General features: G+C 36.4%; 2 protein-coding genes across 4 annotated transcripts; one reads left to right on the top strand and one right to left on the bottom strand.

Moving 5' to 3' along the window:
* LOC105172022 (putative zinc transporter At3g08650) lies at window positions 486-6,791 on the top strand. 2 transcript variants are annotated; one of them, XM_011093354.2, is made up of 6 exons: window positions 486-818; window positions 1,885-2,546; window positions 3,235-3,519; window positions 4,210-4,338; window positions 5,501-5,598; window positions 5,880-6,791. In XM_011093354.2, exons 2-6 carry the CDS (start codon window positions 2,082-2,084, stop codon window positions 6,691-6,693), a joined length of 1,791 nt encoding a protein of 596 aa, XP_011091656.1. In that variant the 5' UTR covers window positions 486-818; window positions 1,885-2,081; the 3' UTR covers window positions 6,694-6,791. The 2 variants fall into 2 exon arrangements, with proteins under 2 accessions (XP_011091656.1, XP_011091657.1); XM_011093355.2 differs by lacking the exon at window positions 486-818 and adding an exon at window positions 825-908 and having other exon boundaries at window positions 5,880-6,693.
* Window positions 7,069-12,856, bottom strand: LOC105172023 (putative uncharacterized protein DDB_G0270496). 2 transcript variants are annotated; one of them, XM_011093356.2, is made up of 14 exons: window positions 12,726-12,856; window positions 12,518-12,614; window positions 12,156-12,397; window positions 11,056-11,128; window positions 10,593-10,667; window positions 10,391-10,501; window positions 10,180-10,222; window positions 9,564-9,660; window positions 8,976-9,078; window positions 8,797-8,892; window positions 8,636-8,668; window positions 8,076-8,175; window positions 7,633-7,717; window positions 7,069-7,547 (listed from the first exon to the last, which is right to left on the bottom strand). In XM_011093356.2, exons 2-14 carry the CDS (start codon window positions 12,599-12,601, stop codon window positions 7,421-7,423), a joined length of 1,269 nt encoding a protein of 422 aa, XP_011091658.1. In that variant the 5' UTR covers window positions 12,602-12,614; window positions 12,726-12,856; the 3' UTR covers window positions 7,069-7,420. The 2 variants fall into 2 exon arrangements, with proteins under 2 accessions (XP_011091658.1, XP_011091659.1); XM_011093357.2 differs by having other exon boundaries at window positions 12,708-12,814.

A 14,555-nucleotide genomic window follows, 5' to 3' on the forward strand; every position in this document is an offset into this window, starting at 1 on the left:
TTACTTAATAATTTATATTCATATACATATTTAAACTTAAAATATAAAATTTAGTATATTAGTTTTTGAATGTAACTTTTTTTATTTTGATATTTAATATAAATAAATTTAAAAATAAAAATTATATTTTTAGAAGAGAGATAAATGCATAAAAAAGTTAAAAAAGTCAATTGGACCATAGTAATTTTAGATATAATATAGTGGTATTTTAGTTAATTAAAAATAAAAAAATTATCAAAATACGTAAAAAGATCAAATCCAAATGCACTTCATGCGCGTGCATCCCACCTTACGTTAGTTTCTAACGAAAGAGGAATTTTTTGCTGAGTTTATTAAAAATAGTGGGTTTAACCTATTTTTTAAAAATAAAGGGAATTTTAGTTATTTCAAAAAAAAATTACAAGGGATAAAATGCATTTGATCTCAAATATTAGTTATGATCTCACATTTTGAAATAGTATAAAATTGAAGACTGACTTTTGAAAGAAAATCCAAAGAATCCATTATTTTTCTTCTTCTCTGTAAGGAATTCAATCATTTTCAACACTCTGAAAAGGGGAAGAAGAACAAAAACCTAAACCTAAATCTCACTTTTTCTTCTAATGGTAAACCACATTAATTATTCATCATAACCCAAAAGCATAAAGTACAAACAGCAGCGGACCATTGTTTTGTCTTCCATAAATTGTGAATTACGGAGGTTGTGACATAGTGATTGGATTCGTATTTGAGTGCCATAAAACACCCATTATCATCATCATCATCAGCGTCAACTGTACGGATCGGAATTAGGAAAAGAAGGGGGGGAAAAGTTAAAGGTAGGTCTACAAAATTCAGGCAAGTATCTTGATTATCTATGTAAAATAAAAAATCCCCCAAAATTCAAGATTGTTCGGCTTATGGAAAAGGTGCCTCCCGTTTTCTCGGTGGTGTTTTTCGAATTTGTTTATGAGTGAAGACATGTGATTTCTTTTCTTGGGTTTAAGAATTTATCACGAATTTTTGCGAGTTCGGTTTGTTTTCTGTTGTTGGGTTCTAAATGATTGTGTGCCAGGGTTCCTTTAATTTTTGGATTTTTAATTTGTTCTTTTATTTATTTTTCTAATATTTATATGGGCATTTGGGGTTTTATGATTCTTGATTGCACCCGGACTGGGCGGATTTGTTTTCTTTAATTTTCTTGATGTTTCTCTCTTTTTCGGTCAGTAGTTGATGCTTGATCAGCTGCACCATGTGAATTCTACTATGATAATATTGACTTGTTTCCGGGTCATGTTATTATCCCAGTAGCCAACATTTCTGATGTAAAAGGACGTGGCTAAAAATGTGACTAGCTATTGAGTTGATATTCTTACAGTCAAGGGAGAAAGTTAAATCTTGTGTTGACAGTTGATCAATCACTTGCATACCATAATTCTTTATTTACTTGACTGAGATGATAGAGAACTGAGTTTTTTTCCCCAATCAATACAGTATCTTCTGACCTTTGTATCTTAATTCTTTGATGCCATTGTCTATTTGATGAGAGGAAAATAACTTCAAGCTATCGTCATTCTATCTCAACTAGTCTGCTTCTTGTTGATTTCTTTTCCCCTACTGTTTACTTTTTTGTACAAATTGTTTTGTTCGAGATATCCTCTCAGTGGTGACAAAATATTAGTAAACCAAGAGAAAATATTTTTAGGAAATCATAGTATTGGGACGATGTCGCATTTATTTTGTCTGTTGATTGCTGCATCTTTGTGTTGGGTTTTATATATTTGCATGAGATTGCTGCTTACTAAGGAGCTTTCATATTTTCAGTAGCAGCTGGAACATCGAGTATCCTTTCAATGACTAATCGACTTCATTCCCAAATATTCAACATTTATGTCACTTGTGCAGGAGGGTGATCAAGTGGCAATCACTGAGCTTGTATGCTGTCAGCCGAATAATCTTGTTTGATCTGGTACTGCTCTCTCAGCTGGGTAAAACTTGGAAGACCTGTGGGATACAATTCTGTTGCTGTGACAGTATCGTTCAATTTCCTATGCATGTCATCCTGATGGTACAAGGATCTGATAGTTTCAACGAAAACAAAAATGGCTTTAAGAGTTAAGCAGGTTGTTTTAGTTTTTCTCTTTATTGTCATACTTAGTCGTGGTATTACTGCCGAACATGAGAAAGAAACATTACAAAGATTAAGAACTGCTCCACGAAGGAATGCAGTGGGTGGTGTGATAGATGGGTCCGGTACAGAGCATTCTGTTAACTCTGATAAGAGTGGTAATGAAATGGGAGACTGGCAGGGTGGAAATAATAGAGTTTCAGTATCAACAGTTGCATTTTTCACACTGGCAATGGCTGCAGCTACAGGTTTAGGTGCTCTTCCATTCTTTTTTGTGGAGCTTGATCCTCAATGGGCTGGAATATGCAATGGAATGGCTGCGGGAGTAATGCTGGCTGCCAGCTTTGACCTTATACAGGAAGGACAGGGCCATGGGAGTGGCAGTTGGGTTGTTTTGGGTATTTTAGCTGGTGGTATTTTCATATGGCTTTGCAAGAAGGTAGAAACTTTGACCTGTAATAAGCATATATTTTCAATTTGGATATCTATTTCTTTTGCTGCAATGGTATCTTCTTATTTTATTATCATGATGTCAGCTGATTCTTATTAGTTCTTAATTTCTTTGGCTGCTCCAAAGTCCCCTTCAGCTTTTTCACAAGTGATTATTTAATCCTTCTGTCTGTTGTAGCTTTGAAATCACTATATAATGTGATTAAACTAAAGCTGCTCAACTTCTTGGTGTGGTCATCTTTGATTCTTCATATATCGTGCAATCTATTAGGTCATAGTTCCCACTGATGCTTGATACGAGAATTTGTTTGGTTACGTAATGGCCAAAATGGTTCCATTCCTTAGAAGTTAGGAGATTACTTAGTTGGTGTCCATGATTAATTATTTTTTCAACCATTTAAGTCTTGTTTTATTCTTTGTTAAAAGTGTAAGAAGAACAACAACTATTGAAATCTTCCCGAATGCTGTAATTGTGGAACGAAGGTTTTTTCATTGATAGTTTTAAAAACAAAGGTTTGGTCTTGATAGTTTTTTATAATTTTAGTTTCATTCATAGTAATTAAGAGCAAACCAAATTCTTCCTCCCTAAGTTTGTTATCTGGGATTTTGAGGTCCTAAATCATTTTTCTTAAAAACTGCAATTCACCTTCAATTTTGTGCTTCCTTTTCGCACTCAGTTTCTTGAGCAATATGGTGAAGTGAGCATGCTGGACATAAAGGGAGCAGAAGCAGCTAAAGTCATTCTTGTAGTTGGAATTATGACACTTCATTCTTTTGGGGAGGGCTCTGGTGTCGGAGTTTCCTTCGCTGGATCAAAGGGTTTATCTCAAGGGATATTGGTTACTTTGGCCATTGCTGTTCACAATATACCTGAGGGCTTGGCTGTTAGTATGGTCCTAGCGTCAAGAGGTGTGTCTCCACAAAATGCCATGTTATGGAGTGTGATTACGTCACTTCCCCAGGTAATTGATTTTGACTATGGGACAACCATGCATAATATTTTTGGTCACTGCTAACTTAACAGATACAAAATGAGGGGCACATGGCATGAACTAGTAGGCAATGTTGTACTGTAGAACTGAGCTGAAAGTATTTAATTGATTACTTGCACCATTTATCTTATAGCCATGATCTAGTGCACTGTAGTGCAGAAACTGCTTACTGTATATAAACAGTTAGGTTCAATCAACAAATATGTTAAAAACCATAGACAACCTGTGGATATTGTCTCATGCAGGGTAATTCATATTGTGGTACTGTAAGGTTTCTCCAGCAAATTTTTAGAATTATAACCACCTTCAGATACCTCATTAGTGGATCACTGAAAAATTATGTTGATACTAAAATTTGTGCTCTGGAGCATGTGCTTTCCGTGGTTGATTTATGAGGAAAGAGAGATGCCCAAAAGGCTGTTTCTTGAAATTCATAGACAGGAGGAAGGTGAAGGAGATGCCAAGGCTGCTACTTCCGTTTCCATTACGTAATCAGGTCCTTTTAATAATCAATAATGTGCCTAATTAGAGAACAAACAATACAGGCTTTCAGTCTCGGCTGAGTGGTGGTTTTTTAGAGAAAAAAAGGAGAGGTCAAAATTCTTTTGTGATATTAGAGTGATATCAGAAAGTTAGCATTTATGTAACTTGTTGATGCAGCCAATTGTAGCAGTTCCTTCATTTATGTGTGCTGATGCATTCAACAAGTTCTTGCCATTTGCAACGGGATTTGCCGCTGGGTGTATGATTTGGATGGTTATGGCTGAGGTCCTTCCAGATGGTTTCAAGGTAATATCCTTCATTGTCCTTTATGCCCCAACAGCCTTTCCCAGCAGCCCCGCCAAAAGATTAGAAAAAAAAGGATAAATATTCCAAATGAGGAAGTGTGAAGCAATCTTTTATGGCGGACTTTTCTATCTGTATTACTTGTTTTTTGTATATTGTTTGAACTTCCTAAACTAGTTCTGTACCAGCCAGGGGCAAAAACTTTATGTGGAGTTTTATGTGCTTAATTTATAACAAAAACCTTCAGCATCACCATGCTATGCTGATTGTTTATCGAAATCTTGGTGCTTCTATCTGCAATATTGGTTAAAAGATTAATGCCACAGGTTATCTTTCTGGTTTAACTTTTTCTAATCTGGTTCTGTGAGTGAGACCATCTCATGCTCTATAGTCTGATTTGCCTCTAGGATAAGTATTATTCTGTGGTTGAAAATCTGATCTTTATATCTCTCATTCTCAAGTTAATATGAAAAAATTATTACATCTTTCTAGGACATCTGAAATTTACTCAATTGCTGAAGCATGCCATACAGCCTGCATAAGAGAACCTGAAACTTTTTGCTCAATGGTTCACTATAGTTCAAAGTAAATGTTAGTGGACGGTGGTGAATGCACTAGTCCAATGAGTATTTCTTACCATATACAGGAACGGCATACTATGCATCAGGATTTCGTGTAAAAGAGTTATTCATGTTTGGCATTAAGATCTAGATATGCTTGTAAGTATGGAATTACAAAAATATACATACTTGTCTTGATTAAGTCCCACTTGGAGGACTTGGCTGTCTTGCGCTTACGCTGCCTCTCAGTCTCTTCCTGGTTTGATTCATATGATTATGATGCTAGAAACTCTCACGTTGAATAAAGAAAACTGTAATTGTGATTCATATGATTGTGATGGTGAAAACTCTCATATTGAATAAACAAAAATGGAAATGTGTCTCTTTCGAACTTTTCATGTATTGACCATCTAAAGATGGTGTTATTCCTGAAACAAAATTTAGACACTGTTCATGTCCAGTCTTCTATATGGTAGAGGAGAAAGGAGGAGGGAGACTGGAGAAATCTTGTTCTTCAGTGATTTCGAGTTATATCTAGTCCCAACAATCAAAGACTCAAATTTGTGGTTGGACCACAATTAACGAATCTATCATTCATATTGCAGGAAGCTTCCCCATCTCATGTTGCATCTGCGGCTACACTTTCTGTGGCTTTTATGGAAGCTCTTGGTGCTGTATTTGAGCATTTGACCCACAACTACAAGTGAGCTCCGTCTTTCTCTCCCCGCACAAACACACATACACGAGTCATGTCCTTTCTTCTCTCTTTTTCTCATCTGAGTATGTTTTGTTCCATAGATTTAGTTACACATGTATCTTTTGATGTACTTTATGGTATCTCATAAATGTTGCACAATAATCTCTTCCCTTTGTTCGCTTCTTTCTCTTGTGGTGTCTCTTGGGGAAGAACTAAAGAAATGCCCACCTTGCAAAATTTGGTTTTATGGACTACATTTTGTTAACTAAATTATTTTTACTTTGCAGTCCAGAGGATGCATCTGGCTTCTTCGTTTCCCTGCTTTTTGGTCTAGGTCCATTGCTTGGTGGTGTTGCCCTCGTCGCATTTGCCCTTTCTTTCCGGCTTCAGCATGCTCTCCTAACTGGCGTGGCGTCTGGCATTGCTTTTGTTCTGGGAGCCTGGCGACCCATTCAACTAGTTCTGTCTTCAAAAATGGGCCTTTTCCAACTTTTCTTTCTCCTTGGGGTCGGATCGACATTTATCCACTTATCAATATCTAGTGCTACAAAGTTTGGAACCCGCAAGAAGACTTCAGCAAGCACATTATCTGCAGTCACAGGCCTTTCAGTCAGTGCACTTACACTCCAGTCTGTCTTGTCTTGTGTAGCAGTTGCACTCCACGCTCTTGCTGAGGGGCTTGCATTAGGTGTCGCTGCACCCAAAGCTTATGGGCTTGGGAGGCACATGGTCCTTCCCGTCTCTCTCCACGGATTCCCCCGTGGAGCTGCTGTTGCTAGCTGCATTTTTGGAGCAACTGACAGCTGGCACGGGTCCCTTTTATCTGCTGCACTTATTGGACTTGTTGGCCCGTTATCCGCCATTGGAGCAATACTTGCTGGAATCGACTATAGTGGCTTGGATCATGTGATGGTCGTCGCATGTGGGGGACTTTTTCCTTGTTTTTGGAGCATCGTTAGGAGAGCAGTTAAGTTAGACAAACAAAAGAGCATCTTTGGGCTCCTCCTTGGTCTCGTGTTTGCTAGTGTGTGCCTAACGTGCACAAAGTTAGTTTGTTTGCATACACCATATTGCAATTCTGCACCAGAAGCTGTTAGATGAAAATGCTTGATGCTCCACTTTTATATGTAAACTGATTCAGATACAAAATATATTTGCAGAAGCATTTCTGAGCAACCCATTCTTCATTGTTACTGGTATTCTTTGGTATTTTGAATAGGGATAGATATGTTGATTGTTTGTTCCGGATTCCTGGCTCCTGGAGGGATATTTGAAATTGTACGTTGGCTCATATAGCCTGCGATTAGGTAAAAAATTTGAATAGTGTTTTATCTATTGGAATTTGCGGGGCGTCTGTTTAGGATATGAATTGTAGCATAATAAACTAATATGCGTGTCCGTATCTAGTTTACCTGGGCAGTTAATTTCATGTTGGAGATGAAAAAATCACACTTCAGAATTAAATGCATCCAGCCGTATCACCAAAGAGAATGTTAGTTATCCAGTCAACAATTGTATTATTCGGTGTATCCAAAAGTTATCAAATTCAAATCAGACTACATGTAGCTAACTAACTTGATTAACTAACATCCATGATACAATCTCGTTTCGATCTAACCCCTGAGCCAAACACACCCTACTCGACCATTTGCGAATGTGTTAAGTACACGAAAACCAGAAAGCAAAAATAACTTTCAGCTTCTCAATCAACATTCTGGCATTAGCTTTCAGCTTAAAGGAGCCTGGAGGGGAGATTCACCCATGAAACCCAGTATAACCTCAGGATTTCCACAAATGATGCTAGATCTTAAGGTATACAAATGCTTGGTTAAGCCCCTGAGGCAGGCTTCCGGGTTTTAAGGCCAAACAAGTTTTCAAATAATTTAGGGGCCATGGGAGGGAGGTCCATGGGCCGCGGCGCCATGAAATTGACAATCTTTTCATGAACGTGATACCTGCAGAACAATACAAAGGGTCAGAGAACTGCAAATAGAATGATTGGAGGGTAACTAATCCTTGAAGGTTACATTGCTAAATTACCGAATCTTGCGACTCTTTGACGCACGACGGTCAACGATTTTTCTTTTCTTGGTTTGCAATCTTTTCAGAGCGTAGAAAGCCGTTTCTGTCAACAATAAGAACATATTTGGATGAAATTATCAACTTTTATAAAGATAAGAGACTCCTATTGTGTAGAAATTTAGCCTAAAATGGAAACGGCGGGATGTTTGATCTCAAGACCTAATTATATGTGATTCACATAGAATATTAGTTAACCAAGGCTGGTTTTGCGGAACAGGCTTGTCATAAGCACTACCAAACAGACTGAACCAGAGGCGGGGAAACAACAGGAATTCAAAAGCACAAGAAAACTTAATAGTTTCCCACTATGGTAACGATATAAAACTGAAAAGTTGCATGGTGATGGTCGTAGACCGTCTTCTTAGCACAGAAATCAATATGCTGAAAACTAAAAATCTTACCAGATGACGATGGGTCAATTGTCTCAAAGAACTCTTTCAGTAACTGCTGGTAGAATTCTGAATCATCCAGAAGTTCAGGGTCACCATCTGCATAAGTCTCCTGGTAGCATTTCAAAAAGTTTCGACACTTAGAATGATGAGAAAAAAACTCATAGACTACAGATCCTTCTTCAACTGGATAGAACTCAAAGTTGATCATCACAAATTCAATCTCTATTATGCCTTGAAATGAATATAGATAAGGTTCCCCCCTGCCCTCTCATCATCCAGAAAGAAGAGAAAATAAATATTCCCAGGTTTAACTGCACCAGAGTTATTAACCACGCAACCACCACTCAGTAAAACGTTGCTGATATGTTTCAACCATCACATTCTTTTTAGAGTATTACACCATGAAGAAAAGAACAGTGTTCAGCAAAGCACCAGCAATGACATACTATGATGATCTAGATGTGCTTTAGAAATTTATACTTTCTTATGCACTTAGAAAAACTATATAAATGCATAAGTAGTCCACAAAGCCACAATAAACACATCAGCACACATAAATAAAATAATACCTCTTTATTGATATTCTCAGTAGCATGTGGAACCTGCCGAAAAGCCAAAGTGCATCAAAATATATACATATAGAGACATAGGTAAAGCTAACAAATGGACATTATGAATTGACCTAGGTGCTTCACACCCAAATCAAGGTAAGAATTAAATTCAAACCTACATTTCCAAACAGAGCAACAGCCGATCTATTCTGCTGCATCCCCTTAATCATTTTACTTGGATCCCTCATATAACCAGCCACTTGTTCACTTATACTCTGAAGAAGTGTAAGTAGTCAGTCAACTGCAGAAATTTGTCGACATCATGCCAGTAGACTAATCTTCGAAATCAAAGGGAAACCTGATTAAAGGCGTGCAGTTTGTCTTTAATAGCAGCGGCACCGGTTGTCACCTGGGTCTTCCTCTGCCACTTATCAATTGATTTGTTTCTAAAAGAAGCCACTCTGCCATATACAATAACTACCAATTAATATTAATCACAAACAAACCACAATGATCCCAGCAAAGCCAAGAATGTGATATTCAGTAGTATATACAAGAAGACATAAGATACATATGTAATGTGATTCAAAATGAATAAATTCAATAAGTATTTCCTTACTGTTGCCAGTGGAGAATTACAAGACATGAAGGAATACAAACTAATGCACCGGAATATAACAAGAATAAGTTCTGTGCTACTAGTTGGCTACAGATAATGATAGCAACCAAAGCAATTTAAACTTAAAATCTCCAAAGTTAGCACAAAGAGGAATCAGGAAACAAACAAAAATAGAAGAGAAATATGAAACCCAGCTGAAATCATAAAATACCAAATTAGGTCCCGCATATTGTTTGGCAGCTAAACATTTGAGAAATTGAAAAGGATAGTGCATGGCCATTAATCCACATAATTGAGCAACTAACAACTCTCAGACAGTGGAAATACCTTGATTGCATCTGTGAAATCTGCAACCATTCTTCATCAATGTCTCCATTTGAATTACCAGAAGCTTGTAGTTGCTTCGTATCTCTCATGGGAGTAGCTTAAATGGAAAAATTCAACCACCATTTTCGTATCAGTATTTACTTCAGAAAACATGTAAAGTTTTGTGCTCATGATTTGTTTTGGGTGGGGTGGGGCAATCGACAAGCAGAATGGGTTCTGAGAACGAGACTATTCGCCTCAGAAACAGGTATGGCTGGGCCACACTCCATGATTTTGGAGTACAGAAATGTTCAAAGCTGTGTGGACTTCAAAACTCACATCAAGTCACATTCTAAAGCATGAAAAATTGAAATTCTTAGTAAAACATTTGATTAAGTAAAATTTTGCAACTCATTTAACTCGTATAGACTACAATGAGGGAAAAATGATATTAAGCTCATAATATACAAAAAAATAAGACATGAAAGGCCGAGAAATTCCTCATATTTTTTATATGTATAATAAAATAATATTAAGGTCCGTTCAAGTTAAGCTAAACTGTGGAACTTTCACAAGGGATTGAAACATGATTCGGAACTTTCAGCAAGACAAATGACATGTACTCTAACATTCATACCTTCTCCAAGTTGAGTAATTGATGGATTGTTCACCAGAAGTGCCTGCCATAATTAAGTCGAGTTAAGTGCAGAAAAACGAATATAGCAGGCTAGGATACCCTTGTAAGACACTCTTTTCTTTTGATAATAATTTATTAACTACTTGAAATATCGTTGTAAGGGCATCAAAGTGAAGCTAAACAGAAATTGATTCTTTCACAACTTGTAGACCTGCTGTAATTCCAGAATAGAATCCAATGTTTTCTTTGAAGAAGCAATTAAATCTGAATATGCTTCACTGATGTTGCTATCGGCGTCACAAAATAAAGACCTGACTGGTTCCTGCAGGCAAAAATTCTGTTGTTGGCTGTGGTGTTTGATGCATTACATGCTGTTATATTAATACCAAAATTGACAAATTTCCATATTGAACCTGGGGAAGCCTGTTAGAACTTGAGAACGGTTTTTGCAGCAAGAATCTGAATTCAAGTGTCTTGTCCCAAAGAGCCTTATCAGAGGGAGGAGAAAGTATATCAGCATAACACCTCAGTAAAAGGATAATGACCATACAAAACCAGAAGACAAGTCCAGCCAGGGGCAAAAAAAAAGAAATATAAATGATGCCAATTATGTGACAGCAAAGATGTTTTTCGTCTTGCTAGTTTGAAAGGCAGAATGACAAACACACAAAAAGACCACCAGAATTTAAACATAGAAGAAAGTATAGTCGAAAACTAATCCTGTTAAGAGAACCAGCATTTAAACCTGATCCTGAATCAATCTAGTGAATATCATTGAATATTTAACTAGAGGATTCAATGGAAGTTTAGAAGTAGAATTTCAGGGAAAGAATGTTCTACATGTAACGATAACTTAATAGTTCAGTAACATTATACCCTTTGATTTTTGACAGCTTGACCTTTTTGAAGATCTTCATCCTTGTGGTGCTTTAGATTCCTCCAAATATCTCTGGAATTATAAACCATAGGAGTATATCAGTAAATTAGCATGTGATGAAACAATGTAGGTTAAAGTTATCTCCGGAACGGTCAACGATACAAGGACACAGAACACACTAATGCATGAAACCGTTGCTCAGCCTAAATAGGCCAAATTCATGATAAACAACCAAGTATTTTAATACAGAAGAACAAATTGCCAAATTCCCTCACTATTGGAAAAGATTATGAGAACCCAGAATCACACTGTGGTTGATGAAATTATAGCAGTTCCGGGGATGAGAGATCTCAACTCAAAGAGCAAATACAAAAAGCTTCAAATGGCTTAACCGTCAAAGAAGAAAATACATTTGTTGTTTTTTTTTTATATGCTATTTCCGGATTCTATGTTGAGCATTATTCCTTACATAAAACAAAAGGTTCATATTTGTAATGTCCAAATGAATATCGTGTTTAATAGAAACCTCTATCAGAGTCTGTTGCTATTTAGCTTCACCAGCAGTTACAATAAATACTTACTTAGAACTACTAAAATATCTGAAATTGAAAAGTAGCTTTCAGAATCTTATTTTTATGGCTCGTGATCAGTTAGTTTTTCTTGGTCCAGCAGGCCACAAAAGCAAAGTTATTGCAAACTCGCATGCTCTAATCCAGGAGCAATATACATCTATTTTTCTGTTTATAATAAAGAATCAAACTTCCAACTGCTCATCTTCTCTTAACAAACACTTTATTACTAATACTAGATAAAATATATTGAAATTCATCCTTTAAAGTCCTTCAATCTTTCTGGATAAAGCTAGATATAATTTCTTTTATGATATGTTGTTTGTGACTTCCTTAAAGCTTATACATTTTGCCAAATCTGTTGCTCAATACTGAAAGTGCACAAGCCACAAAACCAGAAGCCAAACTTCTAGTTAAGAACAAGTGCCACTAGGTATGAAACCTAAAAAGAACCGAGTTTAGATCTTTTCCGAAAAGAAATTAATTGAAGAACATGAATAAATTTTAGGGAAGGCAGCCCGATTACTTACTGCTCCTCGTTTCTAAGTTCTCTGTACTCTTTCTCCAGCTCTTCCATCTCCTCGCCATTTTGAACATCTTCATCATCAGGCACACCTTCTTCTGTGTCGTCTTCTGAGCCTTTCTCCTCATCCTCTTCAGAGCCCTCATCCTCGTCCTCCTCCGAGCCTTCTTCCTCATCAACATCATCATAATCATCCTCACCCTGGTCGTCATCCTCATCACGCAAATGGTCATCATCATCGTTATCCACCTGGAAAGCAAAGAAACACAAACCCACCCCAGAAAAAGAAAAAAGATTCAGGAAAAAAGCTGAACAAAAAAATCCCATAAATAAAATTGGATAACTCAAGAAAATCAAGGAGCCTCTAACATGCATAATCCTATCATTCACGTCATTGTCGAATCCCAAATCGCTGTCACTTTCTACCATCTTCCTTGATTTCTTCTTCCCCATAACTCAAGACTATCTACAGAAAACAAAACCATGGTAAAGTTAACCAGCGATATCAGGCTGAAGAATTAAAGATTTTGTGGTCAAGCATAAAAGTTTTGATCTTTACTGTGATTGAGAAGCTTACAGATGGAGATTCGAGACAGAGAATTAGGGTTTAGGGTTTTAGGGGCGAAGGCTTCGGATTTCCTCTAACGTTGAACTGTATAGTAATTTCAAGAGAAAAGTACTATAAACTTTTCTAAAGGAAAATTTTATATTTTTAAAACAAATGAATTAAAATTTTTTGTTCAAAGGATTGTTTTTGTTTGAAATATTTAATTCATAATTTTTCTCCATTTTCTCGATGGAATATTCATTAAAATTCTTAAAGTCATAATCTTGTTTATGCATATCATTCAATTTTAATTATTTATCTTTACCTAATTCTTATACTTATTTTTACCCAACATTGCTTTGAATTTACATTTAGATTGGTGGGTTTTTAAATCACTAAAAATAGATCCAAAGGTTTGGTTGATTTTATAGTTCGGAAAAATAGTTGAGAGAGCTTGACGGGATAAAATGATTGAATAAGATAAGGAATCATCACTTTTGGCCCCTCAATTATGTAACTTATTTACATTTGATTCCTCATATGTTACACTTTTATCAAATTTAGTCCCTCAAACTTATAGATTCCACTAACGGATTTATTGGGAAAAAGAAAAAAGAAAATTGTTTCTGCTGCCAAAATAGTGCAAAGTCTCGATTTTGAACTCTTTTGGTAGAAGAAACAATCCTCCCCTCCCCAAACAAATTCGTTAGTTTTAACGGTGAAATAACAAAAGGGAACAAAAATGATGAAATTTATAGATTTGAGGGACTAAGTTTGATGAGAGAGAAACATGAGGGATCAAATTTGAATAAGATGCATTGTTAAGGGACCAAATATGATGTTTACCCAATAAGATAATTGCAAAAGTTTTGTTCGATGTTTATAATATTGGTCTAGTAATAAGATTCAAAAAATTCGAAAAGTGGATTGTTAGTTACAGTATATAATAAAGGATAAAATACACTTTACCCCTCTGAACTATTCGTCAAGAGGGTAAGTGTTATATTTGTTAGTTTAGGGGATAATTGTTACATGATGAATAGTTCAAATGAACAAATTATATTTTACCCTATAATAAATGATGGATTAAAAATATTAAATTATCGAATTGTCCTTTTGGTGATATCTTTTAATTTATAGATATATTGATAGCTCATTACAACGGATAAATCAAATTTAAATGAGGTTGATAATGGCGGATTGAGAACACGACCTCTGCTTCATCCCCGTACCATCTCTACAATCGGAACACCACCGCCTCTTTCTCAATCAGCCCTCACCCACTACACCAACCTTTACATCCGCCATGCTACCTCCAACCTCAACCCTCTTAAGAATTTGAAAAAGAGAGGGTTAATTACATTTTATCATTCGAAATATAATCATTTTTACACTTTGGTATTTAAATTTTTTTTTTTTTGTCAACCTACTGATGAGAAATTGTGGCTTATGACCCATTAAGGTAGGCCCAACCCTCAACCCACACACTTGGATGCAGCCGACTCACACCCCTCTTTGGTCCACTTCTTGGCTTAGCCCATCTCGTCCACCCCGACCCCCCCAATTGCTTTCATATTTATTCACCCCCTATAGCAGAGACCCTAAACCTCATTCATCCTCATTCCTCTCTCGCCCCTCGTTCTCCTTCTTCTCTCTATAATCCACACCGTCATCTTCCTCCTGAACTTCTTCCTTCACCGCCTTAATCTCTTACTGCCATTAATGACCACTCTCTATAAATACGTCTTCATTGCTCCTGATATATCAGAACAGATAAAACAATATCCTTCTTCCCCCCTTCTCTATGTCTATCAGTGTTCTTCATGAACTATATTCTAAGTGGAAATCCTAAGATTAATT

This window comes from Sesamum indicum, linkage group LG10 (assembly GCF_000512975.1).
Source record: "Sesamum indicum cultivar Zhongzhi No. 13 linkage group LG10, S_indicum_v1.0, whole genome shotgun sequence".
NCBI classification, from domain to species: Eukaryota; Viridiplantae; Streptophyta; class Magnoliopsida; order Lamiales; family Pedaliaceae; genus Sesamum; species Sesamum indicum.

What these genes read in the sequence shown, in the direction of transcription:
- LOC105172022 (XM_011093354.2), top strand. Translation starts at nt 2,082, where the DNA reads ATGGCTTTAAGAGTTAAGCAGGTTGTTTTAGTTTTTCTCTTTATTGTC. An exon ending in TGATTACGTCACTTCCCCAG is followed by an intron (nt 3,520 to 4,209) that starts GTAATTGATTTT and finishes TTGTTGATGCAG; the next exon opens with CCAATTGTAGCAGTTCCTTC. An exon ending in TCCTTCCAGATGGTTTCAAG is followed by an intron (nt 4,339 to 5,500) that starts GTAATATCCTTC and finishes TTCATATTGCAG; the next exon opens with GAAGCTTCCCCATCTCATGT.
- LOC105172023 (XM_011093356.2), bottom strand. Translation starts at nt 12,601, where the DNA reads ATGGGGAAGAAGAAATCAAGGAAGATGGTAGAAAGTGACAGCGATTTG. An exon ending in AATTACTCAACTTGGAGAAG is followed by an intron (nt 9,661 to 10,179) that starts GTATGAATGTTA and finishes TTTCCATTTAAG; the next exon opens with CTACTCCCATGAGAGATACG. An exon ending in CTGTTGCTCTGTTTGGAAAT is followed by an intron (nt 8,669 to 8,796) that starts GTAGGTTTGAAT and finishes GCTTTTCGGCAG; the next exon opens with GTTCCACATGCTACTGAGAA.